Source organism: Aspergillus chevalieri, chromosome 3 (assembly GCF_016861735.1).
Source record: "Aspergillus chevalieri M1 DNA, chromosome 3, nearly complete sequence".
Taxonomy (NCBI): Eukaryota; Fungi; Ascomycota; class Eurotiomycetes; order Eurotiales; family Aspergillaceae; genus Aspergillus; species Aspergillus chevalieri.
Window position 1 is genome coordinate 434,103 of NC_057364.1, and position 22,905 is coordinate 457,007.

A 22,905-nucleotide genomic window follows, 5' to 3' on the forward strand; every position below is an offset into this window, starting at 1 on the left:
GAATACATATTTTTGATGTTTGTAGCATATGCTGCTTCAGCTCAGATTAATGATTACCCAACTTTCACATTTCTTTACTCTGGGCCTTGGCTCCCCGAGTTATGGACGCCATTTCACATAATCTGTTGAAAGCCGCCCATTCTCCCATTATCATTCTCATAAACCGCTCTCGCTGCCCCTAAGGTCTCCCGTCAAGCATCCATCTTACATTCTCAAAATAATATCCTTCGCTCACCTGAACCTTCCATAATAGCTTCGTATAACCATCTTAACCATGTGGCTGTGGAGAGATTTATTGTCTCACGGCCTGAAGTCGTCAGAATCGGCGAGTTTTGGTGACGAGCGGCGACTTTGGAGAATCCTCTATGCTGAGCATGTTTGAATGCATGTCAAAGGCATTTTCAAGGACTGGTATAAAGCCAGATGGAATCTATCTTGTACCAGACCTCTATTCCATACCAAACCTGACTGCAGCCTAGTCATACAAACTTCCATCATGAGATTCCTTTGCCTGCACGGAATGGGAACAAATTCCAAAGTCTACGAAGCCCAGCTAGCCCCCATTCGCCACCGCTTAGATCCTACCTACGAATTCGAATTTGTGGACGGCCTAGTCGAATGTGGTCCGGCGACTGGTGTCCCCTCCTTATTTCCCGGCCCCTTCTACTGCTACTACAACAAACCCACCGCCGAGAATCTCGAAGCCGCATACGACTTAATTCTGGAGATCATCGAAGAAGAAGGACCCTTTGAGGGAATCCTCGGCTTCTCACAAGGCGGCGCCCTGGCAGCCTCGCTGCTGCTACACCATCGCAAAACCAACCCCCATGCCCCCGAGTTGTTCAACTTGGCCGTGTTCACCTGCGCCAGTCTACCCTTTGATCTGCAGACTGCGCATCAGGTCAAGAAATACAACACCATCATCGATCCCCACACGGGGGAAGTTGATGTTCGGGACTGGGTCGAGGGCGACGTTGTCGAACCGGCCGAAATCAACGGGTTCATTACAGCCAGTGAGCTGGGAGATGTGGTTCTGCGTCGGTATCACCCGGATCGGGAATCGGCTAGGATCCAGATTCCTACAGTTCATGTTATGGGTGAATTGGATCCGTTCTTGCCTCAGTCGAGAGTGACGGCTGGGCTTTGCAGTCAGCAAGAAACTATCGTGCATAATCAGGGGCATAATCTTCCCCGGGATGCGAGGTTTGCCTCGAAGGTGGCTGTGGCTATACAACGAGCGATTTCTACAGCGATGTTTCAACATTAAATGTTTTTCTTTTTTTCATGTTCAATTTCTGGTTCATTGCTAAATGCATGTCATAAAGCGTAACAAATCATGAATGCTATGCCATTTTCTTCCACTCTTCCATGAACACCTGAAGTTCCTTCCGTGCATCCTCTAGCTTTCGACGCACTTCTTTCTCATTATTTGTTTCCGAACACCCCCAGTCAAAGATACCGTCCAAAAGACCGAGCTGGAAATCCATCGTGATGCTATCGGATAAACATCGCAGTCGCGTATGAGTATCAGAGGGCTGCTGCTGCTGCTGCTGCCGCGATGATTGAGGCGTGATGGAGATCGGGGGCGATGGTAGCGCATATCCCAAAGAACAGGGGCGCTGCATGAGCCCCATTGACGGCTGGAGACCATCCAAAACTCGCCGGTATATGTCCACCACAGTGCTGACCATCGAGATGATCAGAAGAGGACAGGGGGATGAGGTCGAGCCGGATGCAGGGGATTTCGATTGCGAGAGCCAAGTCATGACATCGCAGAGGGATGAAACTGTGGAGAAGATCTGTTCGATTGAGTTTCGGTCATTGATACCTCCGCGGCAGAAGGTGTCGTGGGCTAGGTGTAGGGCGAAGAGGAGCTGGGAGAGTTGCCCGTATACGGTTATCAAACTATTTTCCTTCCGCTCGGGGCCGTCTTCCATGTATGATTGCTGAGGATGCCTTTCGGGGGCAAGTGCGGGTGATGTTGTCCGAGCCACACTGTGGTCTTTGTTCGGGGAGAGAAAAGCCAAGTCCCGTTGCGAGACTTCATTGTCGGTTATCTGGGAAGGACTTTTACATAGAGAGTCAACTTCTTCAGACAAGAAAAATGGGAGCTCGTTGTCAAATGGAATCAATGGCTCTGTGAGTCTGTGAATGAATCAGCCTGCTAGTTCGAGGACATCAATCTTAAATCAACATGAGGATGTTACATACGACATTGGGAATGGTTCCAATGAGCTCTCCCAGGGAGAATGCATGTATAAGGGATCATTTGCAAGGGTACTTTCATCAGGCAGACTTGCATGCACCCCCTCCGCTCCACCAAGCACTATACTCGGTATAGGAGTGGTACAACCGGGGACGGGATCGAAGACAATCGGTATGTTGCTTCCTGCATTATTATCCCCATCCGTCTGTGTAAGACTCGGTGTTCTCGCTCGGTTGCGTTTGGCACGAGATGGCCGCACTCGAGGACGACCAGTTCGATTACGAGGACTGAAGGTGCAGACCTGACCACTGGCTCGACAGTTGGTGCAGGGACCACCGCCATCAGTTGGGCAGCGAGTCTTTCGGCGATGGCAGTTATCGCATGCTTCACGCAGAACAGTCTCCATAATTGTACGGGTAAATATGACAGAAGGAGTATGGTTAGAGGTTGATCAGAGTTTGACCAGAGGGGATCGGTGATATACATGAGCTGTATTAAAGGAAACCTCCGAGCGTGGAGGCTCAGGGTTAACATGTTCACCAATAATGCCAAGAAGAAGAATAAAAAGAGATCAACAAGAAAAACTACATAAGCATTACACAGCCGTATAATGCCTTACTCCTTGTAAAGCTTACTTGCGCTTAAGCAATGCAAGCAATGCCCAGTCGCGGGGGAGGAATGTGGCGCATAACAACCAGTTGACCAACAATTCAAAAGGTCAAGCCAACAAGCTCTACAGCAGGATCTTGATTGTGTTTGACATCTGTTCCCCCGCAAATCTCATACTGTTTCGTAGAAGCTGATGTGAGAGGTGATATTTCCTCATCGCCCCCCTGGGGGCGACGGATTAAAGCCGCCGATGAACCATCACATGGCCGCACTGACAGTATATGCACATAAGGCTTTCTTTTTTTAGATCTATAACGGCTGATGTACGCGTAGTGTCGATAATCGTGAGCCCTATCTGTTGAATTGCCTGTCACCATGGCAGTGCGCCGTGTAAATGTCAAAACCTTTACACCTCCTAGCTATCTGGTATTCCGCCGTGCATTTCTCCCAGTTGTGATTGAATAGAATACCTCTTCAAAATGGGCTCTACGGATCTGGAAGCCCTTCAAAATTCAGATACAGTCAATTGCCAGGGCAGCAATGCAGAAAGCAGTGGGAAACTGCCCGTCGCCCACCTGACGCATCTCAGCGGATGGAAACTATGGATCACGATCTTCTGGTATGCACTTCATAGATTGACTTCGAAAACAATCACGTCGTCTAACGAGATAGCCTCTGTCTCGGGCTTCTTTTGTCTGCCCTCGAGACTAGTATTATTGCTACATCACTGGTCTCGATCACGTCAAGTATGGGAGACTATGAAAAGGGAAATTGGGTGGTAACTTCCTATCTGATCACTTACACAGGAATGGATAATTTTCTCTTCAGTTGTGAATGGGAAGCCCTGCTAACATCTACCAGCCTTCTTGGTCATTTTCGCTCGAATGAGTGACCTGTTTGGCCGGAAACCGACCTTGATTTCTGCGCTCAGTTTGTTCACGACCTTTTCCCTCGCCTGCGGACTGGCGCGTTCAATGGAGATGCTGTACGTATTCCTGTCCCTGTTATATTTACAGATAAGAACAGCTCATAGTCATCTTTCTGATAGTATCATTTTCCGCGCTTTCCAGGGCATCGGCGGGGCAGGACTATACAGTCTTGCTATTTCCGTAATCGCAGAAGTGACTCCAATACAGCACGCTGGTTTAGCAGTTGGAATGATGAGCTCTGTATTTGCGGTGGCCAGCTTATTGGGTCCCATCCTGGGGGGTGCTATCACCAGTCATACCACCTGGAGATGGGTATTTTACCTCAACCTTCCCCCGGGAGTCATCATCTCGATCCTTGTCATAGCCTTCTTTCCTCGCAATGCAGGACCGCTGCCAATAACATGGACAACCATCCAGGGTATTGATTTTATCGGGATTGCCGCCTCTCTGGCCGGGTCTGTTCTGCTAATCTTTGCGCTTGAATCGGGAGGAACCTTTTACGCATGGAACAGTGGCACCGTTGTGGCATGTTTTGTTGTCGCGGCGCTCTGCTTCATTGGATTCGGTACATGGCAATGGTTTCTCTGTCGATCATCCTTGAATCGAAAAATTCTTCCCCTTTTTCCCACTAATCTCGTCACTCAACGATTTTCAGGGCTTGCAATTCTGTACGTACCTGTCTCGAGCTTATTGATTTCAACGCATGGAGATAGCTGACCAGCAGCAGGACGGCCTTTCTAACCGGGTTTCCCTTCATGATGACCCTCATCTTTCTTCCGCAGCGATTGCAGCTACAGAATGGGCTCAGTCCGGTCCAAGCCGGTGTAGACATGTTAGCGCTGCTCTTGCTATCAGCATTTGGCTCCTTCCTGGCTGGCATGCTTATCAGTATATTTGGGATTGGCTGGCATGTCCTGGTCGCATCACTTTTCTTGCAGATCATTGGGCTAAGCTTGATGACGACGCTCCCTACCACGTCCGGTCCAGTCCCATCTGCGCAGTTTGGGTACCAGGTGATCCTGGGACTGGGTTTTGGCCTGGCACTTAGTAGCCTGGCTATGACCGCGCGTGTCGGTATGAAGGAGCAGGACATCAGTGAGTCAACCACCCTGAGTATTACAATTCAATATTGAGCTGGCTAACTGACTGCGCTAGGTATCTGCATGGGTTCCATCACTCAAGTTCGTGTCCTCGGGGGCGTGATCGGTATTGCCCTCGGGCAAGCAATCACCACATCACGTTTGAAGTCCGAACTACTCCCTGTAATTGGGGCCAGCAAACTGACCGAATTACTGAGCTCCACTGAGGCCGTCAAGGCCTTCCCAGCGGCAGAAGCAGCGCTAGTGAAAGAATGCTACGGACGGGCCTTTGCGCTCCAAGATAAAATCATGATCGCATTTACTGCGGTCAGCGTGATAGCCATGATGGGAGCATATGTCAAGGACACCCGGTCACCCAAGGATCAAGCTGCGCAACAATCGCACTCATCGTCGATGGAAAGTGCAATTATCAGCTCGAGCCCTCCGCGGATCGAGATGAGTTTGGGAAATCCTACCGAGGCCAGTCTGTCACAAGAATTCGAGAAGGCTACGATAGGGACGTTCATTTGGGGCAAAAGGCTAAGCCAGGCGAGCACCCCGAGGGAGCCCCAGACGGGCTCGTCCATGTGGAGTACAATATTTAGTCCTCGTGGACCGCAGATCGGGATGGCTTTTGGAAATTATACGGAGGACAGTTTAACATCACAATTTGAGCGGGCGACGAGGCATTTTGTATGATTTGATTCAATTGTATATAGCGAAATACAACTGTTTTCGTTTATTACATTCTGTTCGCTGGAAAATACTTGGGCCCCTATTCATGTCTCTTTCCTAGCATAGGATCATATGTTATAGCACTGATTCTAAATCTCACAAGTCTCGGATTTCCACCACAAAATCTGACGTTGATGTCTTTGCTGCTCGCCATAGAAAGAATATTTTTATAGAACAAGATCAAGGACCATCTATAGCCAATCAAGAGATGAAACCAAATATAAACATAAGCAGTAACAATACATCCTGTCGGCGACTTTTGGGCACTATGAAATTTTCAATCCTTCCCGTATATCGTATGCACAGGTTTGTTCGGCGGTAACTGGCTGTTTCATGCAAAAAACGGATTCCAACTGCTCGTGCTCTTGAATTAGTCTGTTGGTTGCGTCCTGCCCCCCAATCTGCCAAAGGCTCCGCCCAACATCGGTGCTGATTATTTGGCGTTCGGCATTCGAATCCTTTGAAGACGGCAGCGCTTTGTACCTTGTCATTTCCTTCCCATAGCCCCATCTCCTTCAGCTGCGAGCCCTTCTTCGTAGTACCCTTAAGAACTGAACTTCACTGGGTCTTGAATATGGCTGTCGTCGACCATATTTCCTTCGCCTCTTTTCAATCAGTCCCTCCCCCACTTTCTCTCATTCCTTTGCCTGGTTGACCACAATGTCTTCGCCGCCGGGACTGCCCCCGTACATTGTCACCTTCGGTCCCCAGGCTAACTGCACGCTGGAGATATGTCCGATCCAGTATTCCCTTTACGGATATCGTCCCAGCCTGGCCGCCAATAGTAGCTTTATTGGGCTATTTGGCTTGGCAGGACTGGTACACATCTGGCTGGGGATCCAATCGAAGACTTGGTTCTTCATGGGCGCCATGTCGGTCGGCTGTGTGAGTGCGCTGCTCGGATATGTTGGTCGGGTGATGATGTACTATAACCCGTTCAACTTTGATGCTTTTATGCTCCAGATCAGTATGTCACTGCTCATCACCATTCACGTTCGCTCAGGTGAGGGAAGGGTTTTAATCAGGAATAGTCCTCGTGACAACCACCCCGATCTATTTCTGTGCCGCGATATACGTGACTCTCGCGTTCACCATTAATGAATTTTCACCGAGCCTGGCGCGCTTCCGACCTAGATACATCTATTGGGTCTTCATCAACTGCGACGTTGTCTCTCTCGTCCTCCAAGCGGCCGGGGGTGGCCTATCCACCTCGACGAGCGGCAAGAGTCAAATTGGCGTCGACCTTGCCCTCGCCGGTCTTGCCTTTCAAGTATTCACTATCTGCATCTTCTGTGCCTTGCTGGGCGACTATCTATTTCGGTATTCCCGGTCGGGCCTCCTGGCAGCCAACCCTCTCCACAGCCGGTTCTTGATCTTCTTCGCCTTTCTCGTTATCACCATCCTGATGATCACCATCCGATGCGTCTACCGGCTGGCCGAGTTACATGCCGGGTATAGTGGGGGCTTGATTCGAGACGAGACACTGTTCATCTGGTTTGAGGGATTGTAAGTACTTAGGCCAACCTGAAACGTATCGATGAGCTATTACTGACTTATGGCCAGCTTGATCCTCGCATCGGTGTATTCGATGATGCTGGGCCACCCGGGACTGGTGTTCCAGATACGTAAGAAAGAAGGGGCAGGGCCGCAACGTCCTCAGGCGGCTGAGTTGTGATATTTTACGATGCGTTTCATAACGTTGAAGTTGGAGATAATTTTTATGATAGAAATAGAATGCCGAGAATACGAGGTTAAGATAAGCTTTAATTCCCGCTATTTACGTGTGCCTAGTAACGCCAAGCTATTTAAAAAGTCGCCGGACTGTATTACCAACTGACCACCCATGCTTTCACTTATCGCCATATACTCACAAGTACGAACAACATACCAACTGCAAATTCGATCTTTTCTGAAGAAAAATTGACGTACCATCGTAGATACAGGGAAGAATCGTCAAATTGCTAACTACTTTGCATGCTCCCAGGCCAACACCCTACATCTAACCCCCTTGCTTCCAACCTTTGGCAATGGCAAGAAAGCATCCACCGCACATTCAATATCGCTCTTATCCGTCTCATACAACTCGAGATATCCAAGATCCCCGGGCATCCGGACCTCCGGCGAACCATAAGACGAAAAAAGCCCCCCGAGCAGAAGATACATCTCCGCAAGAGCCAGATGCTTCCCCAGACAAGCGCGCGATCCTCTGGAAAACGCGACTTGGTATCTGATCAGCCCTGGATCTTCGATCCACCGCTCGGGCCGGAATGCAGATGCAGACGGGAAGATGCGCTCGTCGTACAAGATCAGCTGCTGGCTCATGGAAACAGGGGTTGAGGGTGGGATCTTCCACTCCCCCTCAGTCCTTGTCGAGTCCTTCACGGTGAGGACCTCGTCTGGAGCTACTCGGGCGAGGCGAGTCGACACACCGACCGATAGTCTCAATGCTTCCTGGATCACGGCAGTGAAGTATGGGAGTTGTTCCAATATAGGCAGGATCGTCTCGCCGTGGTCGTGGGAAGCGGGGGTTAAGGCGTCTGCTAGTTCGGTTTTCAATTTCTTGAGGCAGCTGGGATTATTTAAGAGGTGGAATACGGCATGTGTAAGCGCCCATGATGTGGTGATTGTCGCTGCGCCGACTAGCGAGCCTGCGTCGGAAGCCAGCCGGTTAAACGACTTCTCATGCTCGGGAATCTTGCTATCTAGGATCTTGTGGAATACAGTGGGTGCTTTGTTGGTGGAACTGGGTTCGTCTAGGACGGACCTGACCTGCATCGCAATGTCCTGTCCAGCGCATTAGATCAGTAAATGCTGATACTCAAGAGTTTTTTTTCTTTACCTTGTGCATCGCAAAAAACGACGACATGGAAGGGTTGAATTTGAGTGTCATATGAGGAGGAATTGTCCGAATCACTTTGAGCAGCCAAGGGAATTGTCGTGTTAGGAAAAGCTGCTTGCCACCGTTGATGCAGGCTGTGTGGAAATCATCGTCGAAGTCAGGAGCCTCGAGTTTACGTCCAGGACGACGAAACGCATACTCGGTAATCACATCTTTGTTGGGGTTGTCAGTCATGGCTCTTGCTAGGTCTGTAGACTCCAACCTACCGGCCGAGAATGCTCCAAACATCACGTCCAGAGGCAAAACACTCCCATCCTCTTTAAACTGCCTCACTCTCCTCATGACGGAATAAACCCGACTTTGAATGAGTGGCTCTAATTTTCGTACCTGAGCCGTGGAAAAGGACGGGTTCAACGCTGACCGACGCATTCTGTGATCCTCATGCCGCTCGGTTGCAAAGGTGGAAAAGTCCGCCCCGAATGCCCGCGACGCCCAGTACCATTTGTGTCGAGTCCGTCCTCCTGCAGTATAGAGTTGATTGTAGAAGTCGAACTCGTGGACATGCAGTTCGTGCGGGTTAATTCGGACGACAGGGCCGCATTTTTCATGGAGGTGAGCAATATGGAAGGTGTACTGCCCACCCAGAACGACATCGTAGTAAAATTCGTACCTAAAGGTGAATCAGCTTGCGTTCTACTAGCGCGGCCAAACTGCCAATCTCACCAGAAGGTGGCCGCTGCCAGTCGAGGGCCTGGGAATCTCCGTATAGGACTGAAGAAAAGTCGGTAGACGACTAGAGCGACGCTATACAGGGACAGTGACAGTACAGCAGTCGCCACCAGCCACCCTGAAGTGGCATATTGGAGCAGTAGCATCCTTTCTTCCTCGTTAATTGAGAACTATGAACTCTGATTGCCGTGGTTGCAGGTGTTATGTTAGTTGGGGGCCAGAAATCGGACAGCCGCAACTCAGCCTGGTCTTACTATTTATCATCAAACAACCATGATTACAACATCAAAACTCGCCGAAAAAGGATTCTTTTAATTAAGCACCGAGCCGGCGAGTTCACATAAAAATAATTTCCAATAATAGATGTCAGATTTCGGCAGCTGTGATGGTGTGCATTCTGCGCGAAAAGCTTCCGCGGCGACAACATGACCGCGATCTATACGAGTGAGCAAGGAGTCTTCTAGCAAGAGGTGCTAGCTCTCTTCATAATGACTTGAGGATAAATATCGAGCAAGATCTCCGGTAGAATTGCCTTTGGATATCATCAAACACGAATCTCAGCACAACTCATTGCTACTCTTTTCCCACAACAAATTCAACACCATGTTTCAGTCAAACACCACCAAGCCTTCCTTCTCCGGAATCGAAGAGGACCCTGTGATGCCAATTGCCATTATTGGCTTCTCTGGTCGTTTTCCCGGTGATGCCGAGAACCCTACGAAACTGTGGGATATGATCGCAGCGGGCAAAAGTGCCCTCTCCGACATTCCCAAAGACCGCTTCAATGTGGATGCATACTACCACCCTCACCACGAGCGGCACGGAATTCTGAATGTCCGAAAAGCCCATTTCATGAAGAGAGACATCTCTGCCTTTGATGCACCCTTCTTTACCATGTCCATCCCAGAGGCGGAAGCTATGGATCCCCAACAACGAATGGCGCTTGAGTGTACTTATGAAGCTCTCGAAAACGGTAAGCTGACTGAAGGACCCTGCAATATTGAAAGACTCTGATCTAACTCTTATTCTATTTTTGTAGCCGGGCTTCGGATGGAGGATGTAAGCGGATCCAGCACATCGTGTTTCGTGGGATGCTTCACTAGAGACTACAGTGAGATGTTAGGCTCTGATCCAGAGGATCTTCCCCTATACCACGGAACAGGAACTGGATCGGCCATTATGTCCAACAGGATATCATGGTTTTTTGACTTCAAAGGACCGAGTATCAGTTTGGACACCGCTTGCTCATCATCCATGGCGGCTCTGCACTTGGGATGCCAGAGCTTGCGGACAGGAGAAACCACCATGGTATGTCCTCAATAGCTCTACTGCGTACAATGCTAATTTAGTGGACAGTCAATTGTCGGTGGTACCAATCTGATTCTCATGCCCGGTATCATGGGTTCGATGACCCGACTGCACTTCCTCAGCCCAGACGGAAAGTGTCAGTCTTTCGATCACAAGGGCAATGGATACTCTCGTGGAGAAGGTAGAATCTCCCATTTGGCAACCCCTATTTGAGCATTACTAACACCGTGGGATAGGTGCTGGTTTCTGCGTACTGAAACCACTTGATCTGGCCTTGAAAGACGGCGATGTTATCCGGGGTGTCATCCGCAACAGCGCTGTCAGCCAGGACGGACACACTCCTGGAATCACGCTTCCCTCCGGAGACGCACAGGAGGCGCTCATTCGGCGTGTCTACGCAGAGGCAGGTTTGGGCCTTGCTGATACAGCATATGTTGAGGCCCACGGCACTGGAACACCTGCTGGAGACCCCGTTGAAGCGGGCGCTCTGGGAAGAACCTTTGGTAGCGCCCGTGATACAGGGAATCCGCTGATTATGGGTTCCATCAAGTCCAACATTGGCCACCTCGAGGGCGGCTCAGGCATGGTACAAGTCATCAAGGGTATCATGATGATCGAGAAGGGAGAGATTCCGCCATCGATCTGGTACGAAAAGCCGAACCCACGAATTCCAATGGAAGAATGGAACCTACAAGTCGCGACTCAATTAATGCCTTGGCCGACCGCGGGTCTCCGCCGTGTTTCCATTAACTCCTTTGGGTACGGAGGCACCAATGCTCATTGCATTATCGACGACGCATACCACTATTTCCAGTCCCACCGTATTACCGGAAAGCACAATGTCCAGGCCATCGAAAGCGCTTCCCCAATGGGAACTCCCGATTCTGGAGTTGATCTCTCCAGCAACCGCTCAGACACTATGTCATGGACATCCGTCAGCGAATATTTCTCCAATCCCTTCGCCTCGGAAATGCCATCGTGTCCCAAGCTGCTTTTGTGGAGCTCCAATGACCAAGGTGGCGTTGAGCGAAATGCGAACGCTTTTGCCCGGTATCTCAAGGATAAGGTCTCCGATGATTTGACTGAAAAGGAAGAAAAGAGACTGCTTGCCAAACTTGCAATTACCCTGGCGAACCGACGAAGTGTTCTTCCCTGGAAATCTTTTGCGGTTGCAAGCTCGTGCAAGGAGGCAATCGCACAGTTCGAATCGCTCCCTGCCCAGCCTGTACGGACCTCAAGCGGGCGGACATGCCCCAAGCTTGCATTTGTCTTCACCGGGCAAGGAGCCCAGTGGTTTGCTATGGGACGCGAGTTGTACGCCCAGCCTGTCTTTAGGGCTAGCCTGGAAGCCGCGGGTAGATATTTTGTCACCCTAGGCGCCTATTGGTCCCTGCTAAATGAGCTGTTCCGTGACGAAGAAACCTCCAGACTGGACTCCCCAGACCTTTGCCAACCGCTGTGTACAGCCCTTCAAATCGCATTGGTGGACCTATTCAAATCATGGGGTATCAAGCCAACCGCTGTCATTGGCCATTCGAGCGGTGAGATTGCCGCTGCGTATGCGAAGGGGGGTATTTGTCGCGAGGATGCCTGGAAGATAGCATATTACCGAGGCCACCTTTCCAGTTGTATCCGTGGCTTTGCGCCAAATCTGCATGGTTCAATGCTAGCAACTGGGCTTGGAGCGGAAGACTCGCAGAAGTACATCAGCCGTCTCCCTCAGGGCAACGCGACAGTTGCGTGCATGAACAGCCCAGCAAGCACAACCATCTCTGGAGACTCCATTGCAATCGACGAACTTGAGCAGATGATCAAGCGGGATGGCCACTTTGCTCGAAAGCTCAGAGTTGACATCGCCTACCATTCCCCTCATATGCAGGTCATTGCGGAGAAATATCGCCAGGCCCTGGGAGATATCATCCCCCTCGATGCAACTGAGACCCAGGTCCAAATGTTCTCTTCCCTGACTAGCGAGAGAGTCAAGACCAACAGTGAACTTGGCACAGACTACTGGGTCTCCAATCTGATTTGCCCGGTGAGCTTCTCTAGTGCGATGACGAGTCTTCTGCAATATTCCGAGAAGAAGTCGAGACGTCGCAACAATAGGGCTTTTGTGGAGCATTTGATTGAGTTTGGTCCTCATGCTGCGCTCAAGGGGCCCATCAAGCAGATCCTTATCTCCGACTCGGTAGGTTCACTTGGCGAGATGTCGTATCAATCCGTTCTTGAACGTGGAAAGAACGCCTGCGAAACAGCAATGGCAGTTGCAGGTCGCCTATTCCAAAACGGATACCCCGTCACCGGTGACTCACTGTTTGATGATTTGGATTCGTCTGTCAAGGGCGGTTATCTCGTCGATATGCCACCATTTGAATGGAACCACAGCTTGAAGTACTGGGCGGACCACCACACTGCACGTCACCATCGGTTCCGCAAGAACCCCAGGACTGATCTCTTGGGTGTCGAGACGGTGGATGGCATCGATGCCGAACCGCGATTCCGCAATATCTTGCGAAACAACGATATCCCCTGGGCTCAGCTTCACAAGGTCCAAGGAGCTGCCCTGTACCCGGGAGCCGGCATGATGATCATGGCAATTGAGGCCATGTGTCAGAGAGCGGATCCCTTGCGCCCTATTGCTGGATATGAGCTGCGAGACATCATCATTAGCAAGGCGATCGTTGTGCCCACCGACGAATCTGGCATCGAAACAATGCTCAATGTAAGGCCATACCGTCAAGGAACCCAGTCACTCGACGCTGCCTGGCAGGAATTCCAGCTTTACTCGCGCAAGGATACGTGGGAGCTCAACTGCTCTGGTCTGATTCGCATCGACTACAAGACATCCCCCAACACGGTGTTTGTCGACGAGGGTGGCCTAGCTGCAGAGCGTTATGCAAGTCAATACCAAGCTGTGCAAAATGCCTGCTCCCGCCTCCAGAGCCCCCGAGACTTCTACGAGCAGCTGAACTCCATCGGCCTGTACTACGGTGGCGTATTCCAGGCTTTGACGGAGATTCGGAAGGGGGACTATTGTGGCACATGTCAGGTCAAGGTCTCAGATACGAAGAGTATCATGCCACATCAGTTCGAGTTTCCCCACGTGATTCACCCAGTTACTCTGGACAGCATTTTTCAGATGGCCGTACCTTCATCATTGAAGGCTGATGAGGACTTGAATGCTCCCAGGGTCCCTGTGGGGATCGGGCGTCTTTATATCTCTGCGGATGTGCCCAAGTCCCCTGGCGACATCTTGAACGGCTATGCCACGTACAAGCAGACTGGGTTTGACCAGGGTGAATCGAATATTGTGGTCTCCGGCGAACAATGGGACAAGCCTCTTGTTGTTCTCGAGGGTATGCGAGGAAGAAGGCTCAATATCAAGACGAGCAACGACACAGACCTTCGCAAGATTGGCAGCCACTTCCACTGGCAGGAAGATCTCTCCCTCATGCGGCCCGAGCAGCTTCGCAAGCTTTGTGTTAGCGCCACTGGCCATGTCAAAAAGGAAAATCGCCAGGTTCTCATCGACATTGAGATGGCTTGTATGGTCATCATCAAGCGGGTGATGCAAGAATGCTCGGTCGAGGAATCCGAATCGTATGCCTGGAATTTCAAACTGTTCTACGACTACATGAGAGACTACATGGGGCTTGCTAAAGCAGGAAGCCTGGGCTATCAGTTGGAGACCCCAGGGGTTGACTGGCTGAATATGACCCCGGAGGCGGAAGAGTTCCTCCTTAAGCGCGTGTCTAAAACATCCACCGATGGTCGAGTTCTTATTGAACATGGCAAACACCTTCCCCAGATTCTGCGTGGCGAAATCCCTCCCCTTCAAATCTTGATGTCCGACAATTTCCTCCACGACTTCTATCAATCTGGCATCGGCACCAAACAGCACTATGCTCAAATGACCTGGTACGTCGACCAATTGGCGCACAAGAATCCCGACATGAAGATTCTTGAAATTGGCGGTGGTACTGCTGCTGCCGCCTTGCCTGTGCTGCAAACGCTGGGCGGCTCTGGGGGTACAGAGCCTCGATTCGAAAGCTACACATTCACCGACATCAGTGTTGGGTATTTCGAGAAGGCCCAGAGAAAGCTGGCCCCATGGGTTCCCTACATGAACTTTGCCAAGCTCAACATCGAGGAAGACCCTGTCACTCAGGGCTTCGAGGAGGGTGGATATGATATGATTGTGGCATCCAACGTTCTGCACGCGACCCGGTCGATTGGAAAGACTCTTCAAAACGCAAGGAAGTTGCTGAAGCCGTAAGTTAACCCGTTCTGCGCGTAACAGCGGTACTAACGCGATGTATTATAGAAATGGCAAGCTTGTCCTCAGTGAGCTCACTCAATTCCAAAAGATGAGGTTTCATATGGTTGTCGGGTCACTGGAAGGCTGGTGGTATGGCGAAGATGATGGCCGCCACCATGGGCCAACCCTGTCGATGGACCAATGGAATGACGCCCTTTTGCAAGCTGGCTTTGATGGTATTGAAGTCGACTTCAAGGATTTTCCCGATCCCCGCGATACCGGCTTTTCAGTCATGATTAGCGGAGCTTCCGCATCTGAGAAGCCACTGGCCCCCAAAGAGGTTATTATTGTCCTTCCTGCTAATCCAGAATCAGATGTGATCAATGCTAGTGAGGAGATGAAGGCGCGGTTGCAAGAACGTGGATCTCTTGTATTGACCGCTTCCTTGCAGGACACTCTGGTGTTGGATTTGCAAGAGAAGTCGTGTCTTTGCTTGCTGGATGCCAACCAAGGCAATGCATTCTTGCCAGCCATCTCTTCGGAAGACTGGGATGCTTTGAAGCACCTCATTCTCACCACGCAAAACATTACCTACGTCACTCGGGGCGGTGCGGTCAATAGTGAAAACCCAAAGTCTAACCTCATGTCCGGGCTGGCGAGAAGCATCCGATCTGAAAACTATCACCTTTCCTTCACGACATTGGATGCTGAATATGGTCGTCACCTTGCCGATGAAGAAGCTTTGACAGCTATGCTGGAGGTCTTCTGCCATGCAAGTCACACCAAACACTCTGATCGGCCTGACTGGGAATATGCAATCCGAAACGGCATGCCAATGATTCAAAGGGTCCTTCTGGAGAAGGGTATCAACGACCTTTCATCCTCCTGGTACGCTGCTCCAGCACCGGAGCAAGCACCCTTCAAGCAAGATGGCCGATCCCTCTCTCTGGGCATTGGCACCCTGGGAAGACTGGAGACCCTTCGATTCGAGGATGACCGGGTCGCCGCTGAGCCTCTTGGAGCCGACGATGTTGAGATCACAGTCAGAGCCGCAGGCCTGAACTCCCAGGACCTTATGGTCGCCATGGGACAACTGTCCAAGCCCGGCCTTGGGGTCGACTGTGCCGGTATTATCCGCCGAGTCGGTCGCAATGTCAAAATACTTGAGCCGGGTACTCCCGTGATGACCTGGAAAATGGGCACCTTCGGTAACATTGCCCGGGCACCAGCAGCGATGGTGCAGCGCGTTCCGGACGGAATGGACCTCACTACAGCTGCGTCGCTCCCTCTTATCTATAGCGCTGCGCTCTACTCTCTATCGACGGTCGCTCGCCTCAAACCCGGAGAGACGATCTTGATCCATGGAGCAGCCGGAGGTATAGGCCAGGCAGCGATCATGCTGGCACAGTCCATTGGGGCCACCGTTTTGGTCACAGTTTCCTCGGAAGCAAAGAAGGCCTTGCTGACAACCACATATGGGATTCCAGAGTCACACGTTCTCAACAGCCGCGACGATTCATCCTTTGTGCAGGGAGTGATGCGTCTTACGAACAACCGGGGTGTCGACGTGGTGCTGAACTCTCTTGCTGGGGAGGCACTGCGTACCAGCTGGGGAGCCATTTCCCGCTTTGGGCGCTTTATAGAGCTCGGCCACCGGGACATCGCAGGCAACACAGGCCTGGACATGGCACCCTTCCTCCGGAACGTGTCCTTCCATTCCGTAAACATGCTGGATCTGCTCGACTGGGATGTTGCTACCGCATCTCGTGTGTTCGCCGACGCTGTCGACCTATTGCGTCGCCAGGTCGTGAAGCCGATTGCGCCCGTGCAAGCCATGCCATTCTCACGGGTTGAAGAGGCATTCCGTCTGCTGCAAACAGGTGAGCACACTGGAAAGTTGGTTCTTGAGGCCCATGACGACGACCTTGTGTCTGTCGTGCCGGCGGCCGCTGCCCCGGTGCGATTCCGGTCAGATGCTACTTACCTGATTGCTGGTGGTGGTGGCGGTCTCGGTCGAGCTATCGCTTTGTGGATGGTTGGGAACGGAGCTCGAAACATTTTGCTCCTTTCACGATCTGGAACCAAGAAGGCAGCAGCGAAAGACCTCGTCAGCCGGTTGACGGCGCAGGGAGCTCGCGTTGAGGCCTGGCCATGCGATGTATCCAACGAGGAGCAGGTCGCTGGGGTCATTGAGCGATGCCGGTTAGAATCTTGGCCTCAGGTTCGAGGTGTGATTCAGGGCGCGATGGATCTACAAGATGCTGTAAGTTTGTCAACACTACCCAGACTTTTCCAGATAGACTGGTCTCTAACATCACAACAGCTTTACCAAAATATGACTCACGAGCAGTTTACCGGGGCGCTCCTGCCAAAGGTGAATGGAACCTGGAACCTCCATAAGCACCTCCCCGAGGACATGGATTTCTACATTCTTCTTTCATCTGTCATTGGAATCGCCGGTTCCCCATGCCAGGGCAACTACTCGGCCGGAAACACATACCAAGACGCAATTGCTCACTACCGACGCAGCAAGGGCATGGCCGCATGTTGCATCGACGTCGGCATGATGCTCGGTGTGGGTTACATCGCTGAGCAGGGCGGGGAGGGTCGCGTGCACGACAACGCCAAGGCATGGAGTTTCCTGGGTATTCACGAACACGAGTTCATCGGAATCCTTGAAGCAACAATCCGCGGCGAGAGCACACCTGGCAGCGTGGTCCCGCCACAGGTCATCACCGGTCTTGGAACTGGTGGTATGCTGACGCAAATGGGAGAAAAGTACCCCTGGTGGTTCAAAGAGATGAAGTTTGGTCACATCAAGCGGGTTGGCGCGCATCAGCAGTCTAACAAGAGTAGCGGGAAGGATGAGATTTCCGTGAGCACACTGCTTGGAAAATGTCAAAGTCTGGACGAGGCCAGCGATATTGTCACTGAGGCGCTGGTCAAGAAGTTGGCTAAGTCGATGGTTGTGTCGGCTGAGGACATCGAGCCATCCAAGCCTGTCAGTAGCTATGGCGTTGACAGTCTGCTTGCCGTGGAGCTTCGGAATTGGATATATGCGGATATCAAGGCTGAAGTGTCGGTGTTTGATCTATTGAGCAGCGTGCCCATCACATCCCTCGCAGGGAAGATCGCTGGCACGTCTGAGATGGTTCCTAAGTTTTCTGATGAATAGTTTGGCGTTGTATATAAGCATGGTTTGACTAGCATTAAATTGGAGTTTTTCTTTTGGAATTTATACTTGTGTGGAGCAGAATATAGAAAAAAGACGGGCCGTACGAAAGAATGATGGCAGAGGCTAAAGAAATGATGAATTCGTGATACGTAAAGGATTAGAATACAGGAGGGCGACATAGCCATTTTTATAGACTCGCATGAAGTCTCTATCTGGGACTTTCCGCATAGCTGTAAGAAGAGCAAACATTTTGTTTACAAAACGCTGTGTGCCTACACATGACTCTTCAACTGTTTCGGCGGATCAACATATATCATAAGAATCAGAGCCAGTATCGGCTGCAGACTACAGGTATCTTTTGTGATGGTTAGCGAAGCGCCAGAAACGGCTCCCATTGAACTGCGCTTCTGCCCAGCCCTACCGTCTGCCGTCTACGAGAATACCATTGGCCTTTGCGATATGGCGCCTACTGTGTCAGGGATAGCGCCGCGTTGCGCTGCTTTTGGTCCGCTCACACGCCGCCTCAACGCATCGATTGCATTTAGAAAAGCCCAGCATCTCTCCCTCAAAGGACCACGCGCTTTCTCTTCCCTTTTCCCTTCTCCTGTCTGCCTCGCCCGGTGCACTGCCCTCTTACAAAGATGCCATGTTACCCGATGATTGCCCTTTTCCAGTAATATGAGATATATTGGTAGACTATTTGGGGAAATACTAGCATGAGGGAAAAGAAAGAACGCTGGGCCTGCCAGCACTGGACCGTTTCATGTGTGAGGGTGTCTGGCCCTAAAACGCAACAAAGGAATCAACACAAAGGAATCAAACACGTCATGTGACTTAGCAAGCGCTTCCTGCTTCGTGACAGTAACAAGATTTTCAAACACCTCAGCACTGTGAAGGCTCAACGCTTCAACGCCGCTTCGGTGGCTGATATCAACAAACGCCGCCATCCGAGGGCAAACAAAGAAAGCACTAGCGTGGCCACGTATCCCATGGATAAAATCCCTCTTTTTTGTCGATAGAATTCTCTTCTTTCTTCTCCCCAGGTTCGATATTCTCGTCGATGGCTACTAGTTAGTTTAGATAGGAACATCACTTCGTTATTATCTACTAGCTACCGAGCCCGTGACAAACAGGGCAATACCCTTAGAGTCACAGGTGAGTCGATGAATGAGAAGATAGACTTAGACTTGTATCTCGCGACATCGTTAAACAGAGTATACTATGGTTTTCATGACTTTAATATGCAATTACAAGGACCATTGCTAAAATTATGGCCTACATGAAGACAAAGTCACCCTGAGAATAGGCTATATTCAAAAATAAGACCCCAAAAAGCACAACAGCGACCACGCTCGTTCTAATAAAACAATGCTGTCAATTCCTAAATTCAGAAAAAACAAGCCATGACAATCGCAGCAATTAATAGCCCGGGTAACGCCATTGATCCGAAGAGGTCCCAATTCCCTGCCTTCCACCTCGGCATGCGTGCCTCTGCAGTCTCCAGGTGCATTCCCCGAGGTCGTTCTACCCCCAACCGACGCTCCCGTTGCCGTCCCTGCCAATCAATCAAAACCTCCTCAATCAAGTCCACGGCCAAATGCTTTCTATGTGCAGCGACACGCGCGATCCCACATACACGGCGAACATTAGTCATAATCGGACCATCGACGCCAATGTCTTCGAGTATGCGTGTGATAGCGGCTGTGACATCGATCGCACTGAGGGTCTCTTTTTGCAGTGGGACCGAGACCCCTGCATCTCGTAATCGCATTGCATTCTGGATTTGGTCGAAGTACGCTGGTAAGGTGATGACCGGAATGCCGGCCGCGACGGCTTCGTTGGTTGAAGATGCTCCTGCGTGGGTAATGAAAACGGCGACTCGGGCATCATGTAAGATTGGGCGCTGGGGGGCAAAGTCGGCGGTTAGGATGGATGGGTGCTCGTTCTCCAGGAGGTCACCGAGGATGGTTTCATCGCTAGAACTAGTTGGCGAGGGGAGAAGGGCGGAGGTATCGAGTTGCCGGCGAGCATTGGCACTCACGGCCCAAATGATACCATCGATGACGCCATATTGGAGAGCGGTAATTGCCCCGGACAGGAGATTAGCTAGTACCCTGTGAGGGAGCAAGACGTGCGTGCCTAACGCGATGTAAAGAACTCGGGAACGGGATTGGAGAAAGGATAAAAATGGCTCCGTGAGTTTGTCGATTTCATCTGCAAGAACAGGACCAATGGCTGCAACATTGGGGGGTATCTCTTTGGCTGCCTCGAGGGCAAAAAAGGAGTTCACCAGACAGAGATAGTCGGGCCTTGGAAGAAGAGGAAGTTGTCGGGACACGCCAGCCGACTGCCGCATCTGCTTCACCCAGCGTTGATATTCAAGAAAATGTGGTAAGGCTGTGTATATGCGGACGGCGTTCTTCAAGCGCTGCCAGAGAGTTGCGAACTCGGACGTCAAGATTTCGACCTGGAGTCCTGGGGTGCCGGGGATATACGAAGCATGCATCATACCAGTCGGCATCTGAGGCCAATGCATGGCAAAGGGAATGTCATGCTCGAAGCAGACGTCTCGGACTGCATCCACCAGGTAATCTGCCAGGATGAAATCTGGCCGGGTGGCTGGGTCAAGCACCAACTGGGTAACGTTGTGATATACATGGGGCCATGAAGATTCGAGGTACTTTTTGGCAGCAAATATAACATCCCAGTTGCATATCGAATTGGTTGACCATTGGGACATCTGTTCGTAGCTTTCTCTTTCGTGCTCCTTGGATATAGCAGGTCCGACGATATGAAGCCGCGAGATGAAAGGGGAATTTGACAACCATTGCTGGCGTCCAGCGAGAGTTGCAAAATCAATTCTGTAACCACGAGCTGCTAGAATAGAAGACAATTCAAGAAGAGGAGCTAAACGGCCTTAGCTTCCAGCTCAATTTTGTGAAATTTTATCGACATACCTGCATTGGTATAGCCGCCACCTGCGACGACGACAAGAAGGCGCTTCGGCCGTGCCATGGTTCCTATTGTGATGCTGAATGGACATTATGGATATGCCGAGTGAAGTTAGGTTATATTATTTTCTGTACAAATGATTGTGGTGAGATGATGCTGCGACGGCGACTTTGCCCATCGGCGACTTTTGTGTGGCTGAATGGGAAGGCTTATGTTCAATCAGCCTGAAATACACCTGTTGGATCTGTTGGGTTGAGTTGGTAAAGGATCATGGCTAAACCGTAGTGAGTGATGATGTGCAAGGCTTATTCCAGGCGATAAGTTGAAAGAAGGCTGAAACAGATATAAATAGCAGTCCCCTCATCCCCTCAATCCTCCCCGCCTGAATCCTTCTTGCTGATTTCAACATTGATTTAGATTCAGTTAGGAAATATGTTTTTCTATGCCCGCAAGAAAGTTTACAACACCGTTGGTGCCACAGTTGGCCTGGTGTCTGAAAGTATCACGGCCAAGAAAGCCCACAAGGCTGAGAGCGATCAACAGCAAGTTGCAGATCCCGATCAAGCCAGAGAGCTGGGAGAAAGAGACGGCAACGAGGTAGACGAAGTCCTTCATGACCACGAACGACAATGGGACCTCGACGAGGCCCAAGACCGACTGCTTGGAACAGCACAACCACCAGCGACCAACGAGCCCATAGATCACGTCCACCTTGCAGAATCATTTGCCCAGCAATACCCCCTTCCCCCTTCATATGAGAGACCCTTCCTGCAGTATCCAGTTGTTCTGCCTCAGCGTCGGCCTCGAACTCGAGCCAGGGGCTTTGTGCGTGCCTACGCGCCGGACTTAAACGCCTTTGGAATCAACCAGGACATGTTTCTCGACTTCATTGACCGGGCGAATCAATCTTGCCGGGGATTCGAGGCGTTGGGAATGCTCAACTTTGCCGCACTAGTGGCTATCCCCCTAGGCTCACCGGGGATAGGGATGGCGATCTCCGTGGTGCTCCAGCTCGCGATCAAAACGACCATCGCAATGGATGGGCGACGGAAGTCGAATAACTTCTTCGACGCGGCGAATCGCGACTTCTTCATGCCCCGTGGTCTTTTCTGCCTCGTCATGACCTGGAATCCGGAAATCGAAGACCCATACGTCACATTCAACATGAACCAGGCCGTTGATTCTACCATGGCAGGGGGAGGGAGCGGGAGCTTTGAAAAGCTCAAGCATAAGTTCCAAAAGGCCAACGCTGAGTCAGGATTCATTCCTGAGTTCGCACCGCTCGAGTTTCCCGCTCTGGACAAGATGGATGTAGATCCCGAGACGCAGAAGAAGCATGATACGATGAAGGCGAAGGCGAGGCGGAAGATCGAGTTTGCCGCAGGGTACCGAGACAAGAGGGCGCAGGCGAGATTTGTAAGTTCTCATCCCACACCATATAACTATGCTATATACTGACTATGAACGATACAGAACGCAGAAGATCCAGACAGTGCTTTGGTTCAAGGTCCCGAACCGGAATTCACATCGCGCTACGCAGACCCCAATCACCCAGCCAGTGAAGGCTCACCCATTGCGCTTCTCACTGGAGGTCGTCTTACGGAAAAACAGATCTTCAAGTATACCGCGGCCGGGTTCGCATATAACCAGGGCAAGAAAGCGTATGCGAAACATAAAGAGAGAAAGGCCTCCCAAGGAGAGTTGGCGGATAGTGTTCATCCAGAGACAGAATCCAGTCCCACGAGCAATGGGGAGGCGAAGCCAAAGGAAGGTGTTTCGGAGGGACTGAATAAGGTGACGAACAAGTTGAAGAAGGTGAGTTCTTTATGTTTGTTTCTGCGAGATGAATAGGTACTAATGGGTGGTGTAGAAAGTGGTATATTTGATGATTGTGAATATGCCAAGTGAAGAGGAGCTCCAGCAAGCGAGGGAGGCATTGCAATGATTGGGATATCTGTACGTATATATATATACAATGCTATTGTAGGTCCATATGTGACAAAATGTAGATGACGGACTGCTATATAGTCTCCAACAAGCCAAGTTCATTGACAATGCGAGGAAGACTCTTCTTTGCCGGCGACGC

The 22,905-nt window shown here is 50.9% G+C and overlaps 8 protein-coding genes across 8 annotated transcripts; 5 read left to right on the forward strand and 3 right to left on the reverse strand.

The window, feature by feature from the left end:
- Nucleotides 1-496: 496 nt before the first annotated feature.
- ACHE_30161S (uncharacterized protein) lies at nt 497-1,267 on the forward strand (the record flags this gene model as incomplete). Its single annotated transcript, XM_043276749.1, has 1 exon — nt 497-1,267. The coding sequence occupies one exon, from the start codon at nt 497-499 to the stop codon at nt 1,265-1,267; it is 771 nt and encodes a 256-aa protein (XP_043134696.1).
- A 76-nt stretch (nt 1,268-1,343) lies between these two features.
- Nucleotides 1,344-2,612, reverse strand: ACHE_30162A (Zn(II)2Cys6 transcription factor domain-containing protein; the record flags this gene model as incomplete). Its single annotated transcript, XM_043276750.1, has 2 exons — nt 1,344-2,145; nt 2,212-2,612. 2 exons carry the CDS (start codon nt 2,610-2,612, stop codon nt 1,344-1,346), a joined length of 1,203 nt encoding a protein of 400 aa, XP_043134697.1.
- A 682-nt stretch (nt 2,613-3,294) lies between these two features.
- Nucleotides 3,295-5,522, forward strand: ACHE_30163S (uncharacterized protein; the record flags this gene model as incomplete). Its single annotated transcript, XM_043276751.1, has 7 exons — nt 3,295-3,434; nt 3,488-3,561; nt 3,677-3,800; nt 3,864-4,309; nt 4,400-4,412; nt 4,472-4,839; nt 4,900-5,522. The coding sequence occupies 7 exons, from the start codon at nt 3,295-3,297 to the stop codon at nt 5,520-5,522; spliced, it is 1,788 nt and encodes a 595-aa protein (XP_043134698.1).
- Nucleotides 5,523-6,218: 696 nt separating this feature from the next.
- Nucleotides 6,219-7,233, forward strand: ACHE_30164S (RTA1 domain-containing protein; the record flags this gene model as incomplete). The annotated part of the gene is made up of 3 exons (XM_043276752.1): nt 6,219-6,525; nt 6,590-7,064; nt 7,122-7,233. 3 exons carry the CDS (start codon nt 6,219-6,221, stop codon nt 7,231-7,233), a joined length of 894 nt encoding a protein of 297 aa, XP_043134699.1.
- Nucleotides 7,234-7,523: 290 nt separating this feature from the next.
- Nucleotides 7,524-9,272, reverse strand: ACHE_30165A (uncharacterized protein; the record flags this gene model as incomplete). Its single annotated transcript, XM_043276753.1, has 3 exons — nt 7,524-8,342; nt 8,398-9,067; nt 9,121-9,272. 3 exons carry the CDS (start codon nt 9,270-9,272, stop codon nt 7,524-7,526), a joined length of 1,641 nt encoding a protein of 546 aa, XP_043134700.1.
- A 457-nt stretch (nt 9,273-9,729) lies between these two features.
- On the forward strand, nt 9,730-17,867 carry ACHE_30166S (type I polyketide synthase; the record flags this gene model as incomplete). Its single annotated transcript, XM_043276755.1, has 6 exons — nt 9,730-10,099; nt 10,166-10,434; nt 10,483-10,615; nt 10,671-14,706; nt 14,759-16,955; nt 17,016-17,867. The coding sequence occupies 6 exons, from the start codon at nt 9,730-9,732 to the stop codon at nt 17,865-17,867; spliced, it is 7,857 nt and encodes a 2,618-aa protein (XP_043134701.1).
- Nucleotides 17,868-19,254: 1,387 nt separating this feature from the next.
- On the reverse strand, nt 19,255-20,882 carry ACHE_30167A (glycosyltransferase; the record flags this gene model as incomplete). Its single annotated transcript, XM_043276756.1, has 2 exons — nt 19,255-20,774; nt 20,825-20,882. 2 exons carry the CDS (start codon nt 20,880-20,882, stop codon nt 19,255-19,257), a joined length of 1,578 nt encoding a protein of 525 aa, XP_043134702.1.
- Nucleotides 20,883-21,251: 369 nt separating this feature from the next.
- ACHE_30168S (uncharacterized protein) lies at nt 21,252-22,764 on the forward strand (the record flags this gene model as incomplete). Its single annotated transcript, XM_043276757.1, has 3 exons — nt 21,252-22,235; nt 22,293-22,634; nt 22,690-22,764. The coding sequence occupies 3 exons, from the start codon at nt 21,252-21,254 to the stop codon at nt 22,762-22,764; spliced, it is 1,401 nt and encodes a 466-aa protein (XP_043134703.1).
- Between the last annotated feature and the right edge of the window lie 141 nt (nt 22,765-22,905).